Raw genomic sequence first — 13554 nt, 5'->3', positions numbered from 1 at the left:
TAATGAATACAAGAACTCCAGAATTAATGGTATATAAACTAACAAAGAAAAACTGGATGCTGACATCTTGATAGTAACAGGATAAACCCATCACTGTGGGTTTCTTAGCTGTCAAGACTTTGGAAACTTCAAATCAATCCCGTATGTCAATGTAAAATTTTATGAACAGAAAAATAATCAAAAAGGCCAGTGAATCCTGGCCTTCATATCTAGAGGGCCAGAATACAAGGAGGGAAACATTGTGTTACAACTACACAAAGTCCTAGTTAGACCACATCTGCAGTACTGTGAACAGTTTGGGTGCCACACCATAGATTTACCAGATTGATAGCTGGACTCCAAGGGTTAAATTACAGGGAGAGATTACACAAATTAGGGTGTATTCCCTGGGATTTAGAGAGCTAAGAAGTGATGTGATCAAAGTTTAAGATATTAAGGGGGAACAGATATGATGGAAAGAAACTATTTCTCCTGGCTGTGGAGAACCAGGGACCTTGTCTAAAGATAAGAGCCAGACCTTTCAGGGGTGAGATTAGGAAACACTTCTACACACAAAAGGCACAAAGTGTGATAGAAGTTTGGAACTCTCTTCCACAAAAGGCAATCAATTCTAGATCAATTGCTAATTTTAAATCTAAATAATCTAAAATAATAAAAAAGGGGATATGGAGCAAAGGCAAGTATATAGAGTTAGGTGACAGATCAACCATGATCTCACTGAATGGTGGAACAGGCTCAAGGGGTTAAATGGCCTACTCCTGATCCTATATTCCTATCTCAAAGAAGGTCTAAAATGTATATTGCAGGATTTAGGATTAGATAAGTGTTCTGTAATTTTACTTAATTTGCCTTTGAGAGAGCAGAAATTTCACAGACCATTTTGTCAGATGTCAAGTTTGTCTGGTAAAATTGATGACAGATATCATGCCTTATATCATGCCTCAATAGCCTTTTATTGTTCCATTTTTCCATTTGTTCTTAACAACTGAGGCACAGAATAATTGTTAGCTTCTGATACTCTATGTAGTACTCTCAGACAAGAGCACGTTGAGACTTGAGATGGCCAAATAAAATCTCCATGAAATATTCGAGTAAAATTCAATTTAATAAGCAGCAAACATTCTGTGCAATACAGCAATTGACATCATAGTACCTCAACAATCAGCCACAGTCCTGGAGTTGCAAAAGCCTTTATTTTGCTCATTTTTGAGTATAAATTTAGTAATTGACCTTGATTGTGCAAGAGGATGGTGATACCTTTGGTACGACATTAGTGACATTCAACAGGATCATGGCAATGTTTGGGTTCTCCCAAACACAAGTTGTTGGTGGCATGAGAAAAGGGAGCTCTCAGATTGAACAGGCTGAAGGCAAACCCATCATTGGGGATGCAAAATTAGCAGATTGGAAACACAATCTAGCTTTCAGGAGGCAGCAAAGCAGCAGTTTTTGGTGAGCAGGACAGGAAACATGGGATTAGCACTAAAGATACTTTTGAATGGTCCATATAGGACCATTTCTTTCTCCCATTTCAATTCTACTGATGCACTTATTTCTTTATTAAACTTACTTGATTAGATCAGGGCTCCAGTGCATTGGTCAATAAACAGCCTTTTCAAAATGCTCGCTACTCTCACCCTGTTTCGCAACACTCAACATTTAAATGCAACAGAATATTATTATTCAGATATAGTGGGATTGTGCTCACATGTTGGTTTAGCTAGTTAACTTGGTGGGTCCCTGGTTCAATCCCTAGTCTGTCCTGAACTACGTGAATATAGTCAGATGAAACTACAATTGGCGTCTCTCAGTCTAGTGGTGAGAGTGGAAATAAACACAGGTGTTCATGCCTTGTCAATTATTTCGTGACTCCTGCTAGAAAGTATGCATGTATGGCTCAGGCTCCAGGGTGATGCTCTGCATGCTTAATTTTTTTTCATTCTAAGCTATGCACGTGGACTGAGCACTTGGTTATGTACTGGGTGGCTGCAGGTACATGCAGAGCCACATCCTAGCAAAAGTCACAGCTTCAGGAGAAAAGTGAAGAAAAAAATAAAAAGATAAGAAAACTGGTCAAGTGAACAAAATATGTGATCTGTAAAATTCTAAGATCGCCAGCATTCAAAAGGTTAATTTTCACACCCCCTTTGATAGCATGTCTGCTGATGTATGATACTATTAAAAACAGGACTCAAAAATCTTTGCAGCAGAAAACCATTATCATTGAAATTTGAGCAATTTTTTCACTCACCAATTTTCTGGTTGAAGATCTTCTCAAAGGTTAGTTCATCTCTTTCCTCCAGGTACTTTTGCATAACACTACGTATGCTGAAAATTAAAAAAAGTTTTTTTTTATTTGTTCAAGGGATGTGGGCCAGCATTGTTCAGAGGGCATTTTTAAGAGTCAGCCACATAGCCGTGGTCTGGAGTTACATGTAGACCAGACTAGGTAAGGATGGCAGATTTCCTTCCTTTAAGGACATTAGTGATCCAGAAGGATCTTTCTATTTTTTTCTATATTTTCATCATCAGACTTTTAATTCCAGATTTTTTTTTTAACAAATTGAATTCAAATTTCACCATCTGCCGTGATGGAATTTGAACCCGGGTCCCCAGAACATTACCCTGGGTCTCTGGATTACTAGTCCAGTGCCAATGACAATACCACAATGCCACCACCTCTCCCAACATGCTGACTCCCAACTGCATGAAGTCCCATATGTTTCACTACTGACTGATGATTTTGTTTAATTAGTTTCTGAAAACTAAATTGGTAACAAATTATGGTGAGGAGGGAGAATGCTACATAGTTTGTCTTTCAATAATACAGTAATTGTCCTGATGTGTGGTACATTCTTTCAAAATGGTTTATTTTGGAAATATTTATTTTTCCATCTTTCTACTTTTCTTTGGCTGCCTCCAGGCCGCAGGTCCTACAGAGCCAGGGGGCAGAGAACAAACCTAGTCTGTCAGTGCTGGTATCTGTATTGGGGCACTTGTACAGCAGCTCCTCTTCCTCTCTATGGGGAATTGCTTATTTTCACCTTCCATCTCAGAATGACTCTTCCTCTGATTTCACACTTTCCCAGCACATAAATGACCACCCACCCATGTTAATCACCACTTTTAGGTGACTTTACCTTTGTTCGCTCCAAGTAACAGCTAGCCCCTCCACTCAACAGAGTAGTGTGGCTGAAGTCATGGCACAGGAAGGTATAACTGTATACAACTACAATCTCATGATTTATTATGTAACTGTATTCTTCATAATTGAAAACATTTAGGAGGGCATGGCCTTGACAACCAAGTGTATCAATTATTTGTATTAAGTTCTGACCATCAAATTCATTTTCACCACTTACTTACAGATTATATATCAATTGATCACCTGATTTAACCAGCTGCAATGAAATCCTCCATTAAGCAGACATCAGTAGACAATGGCACAGAGATAAAAACCCACCAAGGATTAAATGCTTCAGTTTTTTGAAATTTGTTATTGATTACAGGAACAAAAAGTGCATGCATGGTGACACTTGGAAATTGTTGTCACTTTTTGTTTTGCAAATTGATCCCATTAAGCTATAGGGGAAAACTTATGCCAACGTACAATATATTATTAATTTATCATTTCAAATTGCTCCCACACTACCACCTACAGAGACAGATCTGTTATATTAAGCTTGCCATTGGTTACCAATGCAACCAAAAACAAAGCCAAAAGTAAAATTCCTTCATGGCTTTCTTACCTCTTGTTTCTGCAACCTCTTTCAATATTACATCCTTACCTATGGCTTCCATTCTGTCAATTCCAGTCTTTTGTGCGTGGCCCCTCACTTTGGCCACCTTTCAGCCACTAGTCGTATTCTCTGGAAATTCTTTTCTAAACCTCTCTATTTCTTAGTTCACTGTCCGCTGTCCATTTTAAGAAGCTTTTCAAAACTCTAACTCTCTCACCATCTTTTTCAGTATTTCTGTTAACAATTTGTCTTTGGCCTCCCTATGTAAAAGCATCTTGACGCGTTTTCTACATTAATAGGGAAGTATAAATTAAGTTGCTGCTTATTTTACATGAATGAGAATTTCAGTCAATCTTCAACAAGATTTGCTTCACTTTATTTCGCAACTGACAGTGCTTGCAGGGGTCAGTTCCACAGTTTTCTTGGGATCGCATACTTCCCTTTATTTATATGGTAGGCAAGAAAACTTCAAGACCCAGCAGCCCAGCATGTTGTTCTGTAAATACGATGTACTGATATGTTAATTGGGTTGACATCTATAGTTCCTGATCTCATCCCTTTCAGAAGGTAAGAGGCAGCAAGCAACTTCCCCCAAGAGGAAGGATCAAACCCATCCCCTGGAATGTTTCCTACACAGCATCATTGACAAAGCCTTGTGAACAGACAGATCACTTGCTGACTGCCAATCCTAGTGGAACCAATGCAGTGCAGAACCCAAGGTGAATAAGTCACTGAGCCCTGATGGCACACACCCAAAAACGTTGGAAGAGATCAGAGAAACAGGAGGCTTTGTCCACAGTTTTCCATTCCTTAAATATGAACATTGTGCCACTGAACTGCAGAGCAGCCAATGCACACCTTTGTTCAAAAAGGGAAGGCAGGATAAAATGGATATTATGGATCAATTAGTCATGAGCAAACTCTCAGAATCCATAATTCAAAATAAAATTAGTAAGTATTTAGAAATGTAAGGGTTAGTCAAGGACAGCTGAAACAGACTTTCTGAAAGCAAGTCATATTTGAAAAATTTGAGAGCTTTTGAAGAAGTATCCAATTGAATACAAAGTGGACACATAAGTTATAATGTGTAGGGTAAAAAGGTCTCTCTCAAGAGATTTGTTTCAACAAAATTCAGTCATATGCAAGCAGTGTAGCCACAAAGAAAGAAATCAAAGAATTGGAGCAAGTAGGTGTTGCTTGGTTTGGAGAAGGGATTGAAGTGCTGTACCAATGAGCCTATTTTTATTATTGGTATACAAAGAGGATTTTGACTTGAACATGAGAGGCCCAATCTTAAAATTTATTGAAAAAACAAAAGTAGGGGTTTTGACAAACAACTTTTGACAAACAACAAGAACTGTAAAAGACTTCAGGAAAAGACAAACAGATTAGAATGACAGACAGGTGGCTGTTGTAATTTGACGAAAATAGATCGGAGATAATACCTGGGAGAAATAAAACAATGAATGGGAATACACATTCAATGCAAACATACTGAAGAGCATAGATCAATAGGGAAACCCAAGGATGCAAATACATTATGCTCTGAAAGGAAGTGAAAGAAACATATATCTATCCAAAAAGTCAACAGTATTTTGGGCTTAATAAATAACAACAGAGTGAAAAGATATATAAATTTGTACAAAATATTGGTCAGGCCACAGTTATATAATGTATGCAGTTTTAGTGGCCCTTTTGGAAGTATCATTCAAATCATTAAGATCATACAACAGCTTCACCAAGATGAGTTGAGAAGCTATGATTAGGTAAAGATTTACAATTTGTGATATTATTTTCACAGATGCAAAGAAAGCTAAATGAGATTCATTAAAGAAGAAGGATTTTGTAAAAGTGAATGGGGAAGAAATATTTCCTCTGGCTGGGGGTTCAGTGACAAGATGCTAACAATTAAAAATAGTCTGTAAGAGGGTGAGAGAGGTTTACAGAAATTCCTACACAAATTTGTCAGAGTATGCAATGCTTTGTTGCAGGGAAAACTTGAGGCAGAGATCATTACACTGAAAGTTGAATATTTGTAGTAGAGGAAAATACAGGGCTATGTGAAGGGAGCAGAATAGTGATAGACCAATGAAAAATCTAATCCCAAAGAGCCAGCACAGGCTGTTGGGCTAAATGGTGAACTGTGAAGATGACAACCTAATATATTTAACAACTGTTCTCCACCCTTTGTAAAACAAAATCAATGTTCTCACCTCTCCCTTTCCATGTTACTGGTTGTCCTTCAAGTTAATATTTGAGCATCAACAGTGATGGCTTGGCTAAAGAGATGGGATGAGAATCATCCCAGCCATGTCCAATCTTAGATCCATCACATGACACAAGAACTTTTCCCCTCCTTCACTCAGAGGCACTAGTGTTACTTTAGCATCCTTAATTTTGTCCAGACAACTCAAGATAGACCAACAATGAAATCCGAACCTTTCCTGGTTTGTAATAGCAGTTTCTTAACAGATACAGAGTCATTGGAGAGCTCATTAATGCCTTCTTAAATTAAAAAAAACTTCAATGGGAAGTGCCTTAAGCCAACTGCCCAACATCTTGGGAATGGGGCATGGCATTGGGAAAGCTAGAGGAAGCAGGAAATTAATTATTTTACAAGGAGCAAATAATAATAAAGAAATGTTCCAGAACTCAAGATATTGGTGTGGTGTACTTGCAGGCAGGGTGTAGATAAACATGTTTCTGCATTAAGCTTCATGGCGAACAATAATTCCTATCTAAATACAGAACTGGGCATTTTTCAATAATGTTTTAAAATTTTGATTCCAGACTACTTATATATATTTTTGCATATGTGAAAATTATTTTTGGACAGGTTTTGTGCTCATCCATGTCAAGGTTAATAATCATGCTAGGTAATGAAACACCTCAGTTTTAACATCAAGCACTTCCAGGTCAGGTACCGGACATCTGAATGAAAATTAAACCTGCCTCTCACCTGAAGTAGATCCAGAGTAAAAGTGCTTCTGCAATTCTCTGTCAAGCACTTTTGAGTTCAACTACAACTCAGCTAAAATCAGAATAATGCTTAATCTAACTGCCTCCTTCAATGAGATCAGGAAAGCAAAAATTAGATGTAGAGTGAAACCTCCTATGTTCCATCTCATCAATATTCCCAGTTCCAAGTACACCAAAAAAAACCCCAAATCCAATTCCACACAATAACCATTCTTGTGATATCTCTGAAGCCTGTTTGTTACTGGCAGCATTCTAGTTCAGGGACCAGCTGTTTATACTAACTCTGTCTCTCAATCCAGTGGCAGAATCATAGACCTGCGAAAAACTGACTGCAGTAACCTGTGTTGGGATACAGCTCCAGTCAGTACCTCATCTAAGTGATTATTCTTCTAGTTGTTTGGTAGTGCAGGATTTGAGTATTGCTGAAAAGAGGGACATGTTGTTGAAGCTTTTCATCTTGCACTCATCAGGACAGATGCAAAAATATCAATTTCAAACAAAGCAAAAATTTATACTGCATGAGAAAAGGGTGCTGTCAGCTCTGACTGGCTGAGGCATTGCCTTGGAAAATCCACCAGGGAGGTATTATTCTTCATTTGAGAGTTTAGGACGCGTCATGTTGCTATTCAGCCATGGTAGGCAACACTGACCATCACCGCACCCCCCCCCAACACACACACACACACACACACACACACACACACACACACACACACACACACACACACACACACTCCCTCCTCTCCCACCTAGCGGACACACCTCGGTAGCAATCAGCAGTAAGAACCCTGGCTGATTTTTCTCATTCCGAGTCTCAAAGCTCTGATATTAATTTGAACTCCCCAGGTTACGTCAGCTAACTCCACAAAGACATTGTACTAAACCCAGGACATTATATGATTTGCCACTGCACCTTGTGGTGGCTTTTCTCACTCAACCAAAGGAAAACCTCCAAGCTGACTTGAACACAGCCAGCTTCCAAAGAATAATTATTACAAACTACCACAGCAAGGGAAGTATGAAGCATTCAGACTCCTCTTTCATTAGCAAGAGGGCTCTTCGAAATGCACAAGCGCTGCAGGAGTGAGTTAAGAGCCTTTCATGCTTCTGAAAGCATAATGGTGATTTACAGTCAGTCAACAGATATTATAAGCAGTTCAACCAAAATATAAGCAGAGGTTCATTCCTGGAATCTACATTTGCTTAACTGCTAGTTTCATAACATTCTTCATTTTTGGATTGTTTTCCCCAGATTATCATTTTAGGGGAAAATCTAGTGATTGAAAGAAATATGTTTGCAAAAAAAAAATTGAAAAAGCCTTTCAGGCGCAGCTCAAAGTATGGATGAGACTTAATACTTTATCACCATCACCAACGATGCATAATAGATTGTCATCCAGATGACAGTGCAATTACTTTGATATTCAGGTTTAAAGCCTTTTTTTAAAAAAAGCTTTAAAACTTTTTTTAAAATTATTTCCAACAACTAAATTCCCCCTCTGGGAATCAGCTAACTTGTTTTGTTTCCTGTGAGTGTATCAGAACCACAACAAAAATTGCAAGGCTGGTCAACTGAATTGGAAATTTGATTCAAGCTGGCAAGTGGGTCTCTTTGGGGAAATAAAATGACATAACTTTAATTTTTATTAAGTCCTACATCAGACACTACATATATAAAACCTGTGTATAGTTTCATATGTTATAAGTATAGATTTTATATGAACACATATGATCATAAGAAGAACACTATATTCATATTGAAGCAGCCTTGTTCTTTAAGGGTATTAGGGAGCAATTATCAGCAATTTAGGCAAATTTGATTTTAGTTTAACTCTTTCTCAAACATTTAGTCTTTAAGGATGGATTGAGTTATAGCTCTTGAATGCATACAATGTGTAACAATCAAAACACTACAAACATTCAGCAAACACAACACACATACATGCACCATATTTGCAAATAAAATCATTTTATTTCCCCATGCCCTGCTTTAATTTGAATTTCTAATGCATTATTGTGGAAACAACATATCGACAAACTCTTCCCCACAACACACATTGCACTGCTGTGCTCGTGTTTGTTCAAATCAAACAGGAAGGAACCATAAAACCTCCAGTCTCCCTGCGTGAGTGGCCTATTTTCAAAAAACAAAAATTTATACGGCACCTTTCCCTCCAAAAAATGGATTTTGCTGAATATATACCAAATTTTGTATTCAATTTTAAACACTAAGTTCACATTTATTCACACTTTATATAAGCTCTTCTTAAAAAATTATATAATTCAGACACACAGCAGGAAGACCTAATTTTGATAAGTACTATTTTTTGATTTGAAAAACGTTCGCCAATTGAATTTCCTCGTGAAGCTGTTTTTCATTTTAATCTAGAGACTTTTTATTAAAATTTTTCATCAAATAAAACAAATTCTCAAAAATAATTCTAACTGAGGACGTGTTAATGCAGAAGACTCACGTGATAGCTAGACAAAAACAAAATAAGTCATTCTAACCTATATGATTTTGGGTTTGCACAATTTATTGTGCAGTGGTAACTTGCATTTTTGATTTTTCAAAAATAATATGGGTGATCCTGTTGGCAGGATGTTTTGGACGAATAGGTTCACTTCGTACACTTCATTGCTTTAAATTGATTTTAATTAGGTGTTAAAATTTTCCCAAAAAATGAAGCAAATTTATGATTCACTCAAATTGGGACATTAACGGTGGGGATGCAGAGAATGTCTCGTATCTAACTGTCGATTCGGTCCCGTTGTATTTACACCCATGTTAGGCGCGTTTGATTTCTTTAGCTTCTGTTCATAGTGCATTTTATGTCCTAACACAAGGACGATATTTTAAAAAAAAAAAAAATTTGTGCAATAAATGACAGCAGCTGCTGCTGTGTTTTGATGGTGATTCAGAGGTGCTACGTTCGCTTGATATGACAAACCGGGCTGCAGCTTTTAAATTCGGATTTCGAGACCGTTTTAACCTCAGGGTTGGTTCTTTTTGCCTTCGGTTTCTTACCTGGGCTCTGGGAGTACGATTTTCTTGCTAGCTCTGGCGGCTGGAGTCGACTTGCTTTTCTCCATCGCCATTAAATAGCTCACATCAGCCAGCACAGCCTCCAAGTCCGCCATCTTGGTGGGAGAGAGAGAGAGAGAGAGAGAGAGAGCGAGAAGCAGCAGCAGCAGCAGCAGCGAGGGAGGCTCTCGGCTCAGAGAAAGAGCAAAAGGCAGAGGGACACAGTCACCCACCAACGGCCAAGAGACAGGCACCAGACCGAGGGGGTTTGGGGGAGGAGAAGACTGCAACCTCCCCCAGGGGACAAAACAAGAAGCCCCACTCCAAAAAAAAAAGGTGGTTGGTTGGTTGGGGGGGGGGGGGAGGTGGGGGAGAGAGAAAAACCAAGAGCTTCTTCAAGGAGCTAACAGCCAGAAAGTCTGTCCAACTGTATCATCTGGGAACCAGCCAGCCTTCAGTCCTCATTCCTGGTGTAAGGGAGCTTCCAGGATGGCTGTGGAGAGGTCCTCTTTTTTTTATCTCTTCCCCCCCCCCACCCCCACCCCCACCCCTCTCCTCCACCTTCCCCACCCCCTCCCTCCCCCCCCCCCCACCCCTACCCACCCCCCCCCCACTTCAATCTTCTCTGCTCCAACTGCCCTTACTTTGCCCCTCTTTTTGTGGTGCAGGCTGATGCTTTCTGCTGTGCAGTGGCCATGGGCAAGAGACTGAAGCTTTTCCACTTCCTCCTGGTGTCAAAGAAGGATCTCTCTGAAAACGTGGAACTGGAGTTCTCATATTTTTCTAAGCAGAGGCTCGCTGGGATCGGGGGTGGGTTGTGGTGGTGGTTGGTTGGTTGGTTGGTTGGTTGGGGGGGGGGGTGGGGTGGGGAGGGGGTCACTCGCTGACTTGAGGCTTCTTCTCCTGTGACCGATGCAGGAATTCGAGGACAGCTTTTGAAATGAGAGGACGACGAGGACGAGGACGAGGACGGCGGCGGCGGCGACGACAACAACAACAACAACAACAACAAAAAAGAGGCGCCTATCTGAAGAGAGAAAACAAACAAACGGAATGTGCCGTTTGTCATTGCCATCGAATCAGAGTGGAGGAGCCTGTTGAAAGCGGCACCGCGGGGTTGGTGTCGGAAAGAGCAATATTATCGAGGTTTCATTTGATTCAATTGTAATATCCATGGTTTCCAAAGAGATAAGGACCGCAAGACACAGAGGCATGTCACATTTATATATACACACACATACACACACAAAATCTCTCGAGTGTTGGGGGGGGGGGGGCGGGGGGCGGGGGTGGTGTAGTTAGAAATTGATCTCGGGGATTGGCGAATAATTTTGGCGGCATCGGACGGGGCCGCCCGTTGCAGGCAGAGCCTGATATTCAGTGTTTGACATGTTTCAGGCGCTGCAGAGAGCAGGTGGTGGCTGATCCGAAAGCGCCCATTTTGCGCCAATTCCCGAGATGAATTTCTAACTTCCACTCTTCTCTCTCTCTCTCTCTTCCCCCCCCCCCCCCCGCCCCCCCCCGTATATATGTTGGATAATTAGAAAGGACTCATTTCAATGGAAAGCCAAAAATTTAATAACTAAAACAGTCAGTTGTGTACATGTTTGGTTTAAGGTAGGTTATATTGGTGATCAATTTTCAGAGGTGGCATAAACCAACAACTAGCGGTTTTTATTTGCCATCAGACCTGCACAGGCTTGTAGGTTCACGCATAAAGATGGACCTTTTGGGGTCCTAATTAAATGTGAGTCCCATGGAACTGTACCACAGCAAATTCAACGGTCTAGAGCGAAGATGTGAAAGCTTAAATGGGGGGGAGGGGGGGGAGGGTGAAGGAGTTTATTTTCTTTCTGTCGTTCGAGTTTCTTTCCTCTTCTCATAGAGTTTGTTTTGCTGGGGTACTGATCCACAGTAGCGGAGGCTGTTTTCATGTTGGCTCAGAATAAGTAATTTGACATAGACCAGAATTCAACCAGCGACCTTTATAAACTAAATGACTACAGTGTATCATTTAATCTCGCCTTCCCCTAACCCACTGATGCATTATGAGGAACCAGCAGAGGTCAGGTTTAATTTGAAATTGAACCAGCAGAGGTCTGGTTTAATTTGAAATTTTTGGTGAGCTGTCTGTCTCTTGAGACCAAATTTTTGGAAGTATCTTTGCTGACTTCAGGAAACTTTCTACCCATGCCATGATGTTACTCTCACACCGCACTGCAACTGTGAATCTACATTGGTAAGTTTGCCCAAAATCAGCAAAACTACTTTGAAATAATAATAAATTTAAATTTAAAGCCAAATCAATTATGTTCAAGAAACAAATATACGTGAGAAAAACCACATGTCAAGCCTATCATAACTAATTTGAATACAACTTTCACTTTTTTATGTTTAAAAAAAAAAATTGTTTCCTCTGTCCCCCGGAAGGATTCACTCTTATTGCAAAGTTAGAGGTATGCGAAATGTTATATATTCTGTATTGTAAGGACACTTTTCTCCCACCTGTAACACTAACCATTGTTCCTTCTAGGCTGCAACCTCAAATTTCCCACGTGGGCTGCACACAAGTTTGCCCTGGAAGTTCCCCTCCAAGCCACACGTGCACGGTGGTGCAAAAAATTTTTTAAAGAGTCATACACCTACATTGCCCATACACTCCAAAAAGAAAAAAATAGATGGGACTTTGATACTGACTTATAGGGCACAATTCTGTGTTTTAGGCTAGAACCCCAACGTCAGGGTCAAATAGGGGGTCCCGGTCCTGGATTTTGTCAGGAGCAGTCACCACTTGATATATTCTCTTGTTTGGCCAATTAGTGGCCAGTGGGCTCTTGAAGTTGGATGGCCAATGGGAGGCTGCAGCCAGCCATTGCAGGTAAGGGAGAGAGAGAGCATATCTATCTTGATGCGCCTTCTCAACAACTTAAAAGAAATTCTGAATTTAAAAATAGTCACAGCTTCTTGGCTACCATTGTGTAGGGGAATCCCCTCCACTGGGCGGCCTGAGGCCACAGCTATGGCCAGGAAGCCAGGGGTAGGGGGATCCTCGGAGTCTACCTGGAGTGCTGGCACCACCGTTGGAAAATTCAAGATGGCCTCTGATAATTGGCCTTAATTGGCATTCAATATCGCTCAATTGGTTACCCACTAACTCATGGACAGGTAGCCCTTCTGTCGTCATCCCCACCCCCTGGGAAAATGGTTTGGGGGTGTGATGTTGCAAGAAAACTGACACAAGGTCAGCAGCACAGAATTACACACCCACCTAACTTTGTTCTCACCCCTCTTATCTGGGTGAATATTCTGCCCATTGTTAGAATGACTTATGTGTTTACCACATAAATTTGATGTGTCTCACAATTATTTTACTTCCTCCAGCAATTCCACCCCCCAGCCACCCACCCTTATGAAAGTGTTGACTTTTGGTAAGATAAAGTTCCATAGACACCAGCCATCCTCAAATATTCCATCCGAGGTGTTTTTATTGATTCACGGGATGTGGGCTTCACTGGCTCAGCCAGCATTTATTGCCCATCCCGAGTTGACCTTGAGAAGGCGGTGGTGAGCTGCCTTCTTGAACTGCTGCAGTCCATGTGGTGCTGGTACACCTACAGTGCTGTTAGGAAGGGAGTTCTAGGATTCTGACCCAGCGACAGTGAAGGGACGACGATATGTTTCCAAGTCAGGGTGGTGAGTGGCTTAGAGGGGAACTTCCAGGTGGTGGTGTTCCCATCTATCTGCTGCCCTTGTCATTCTAGGTGGTAGTGGTCGAGGGTTTGGAAGGTACTGTCGAAGGAGCCTTGGTGA

The 13554-nt window shown here is 40.6% G+C and overlaps 1 protein-coding gene across 1 annotated transcript in view; it reads right to left on the bottom strand.

The window, feature by feature from the left end:
• grk3 (G protein-coupled receptor kinase 3) overlaps positions 1-10093 on the bottom strand; it is a 265444-nt gene extending 255351 nt beyond the window's left edge. The window contains exons 1-2 of the mRNA XM_041203377.1: positions 9748-10093; positions 2252-2328 (exon numbers count right to left, since the gene is read on the bottom strand). Of these exons, the coding sequence (XP_041059311.1) occupies positions 2252-2328; positions 9748-9860 (190 nt within the window). The 5' untranslated portion in view covers positions 9861-10093. The remainder of the gene's footprint in view (positions 1-2251; positions 2329-9747) is intronic.
• Positions 10094-13554: the final 3461 nt, after the last annotated feature.

This window comes from Carcharodon carcharias, chromosome 13, assembly GCF_017639515.1.
Source record: "Carcharodon carcharias isolate sCarCar2 chromosome 13, sCarCar2.pri, whole genome shotgun sequence".
In the NCBI taxonomy this organism is placed as follows: Eukaryota; Metazoa; Chordata; class Chondrichthyes; order Lamniformes; family Lamnidae; genus Carcharodon; species Carcharodon carcharias.
This window is presented reverse-complemented; position numbering and strand designations above follow the sequence as displayed.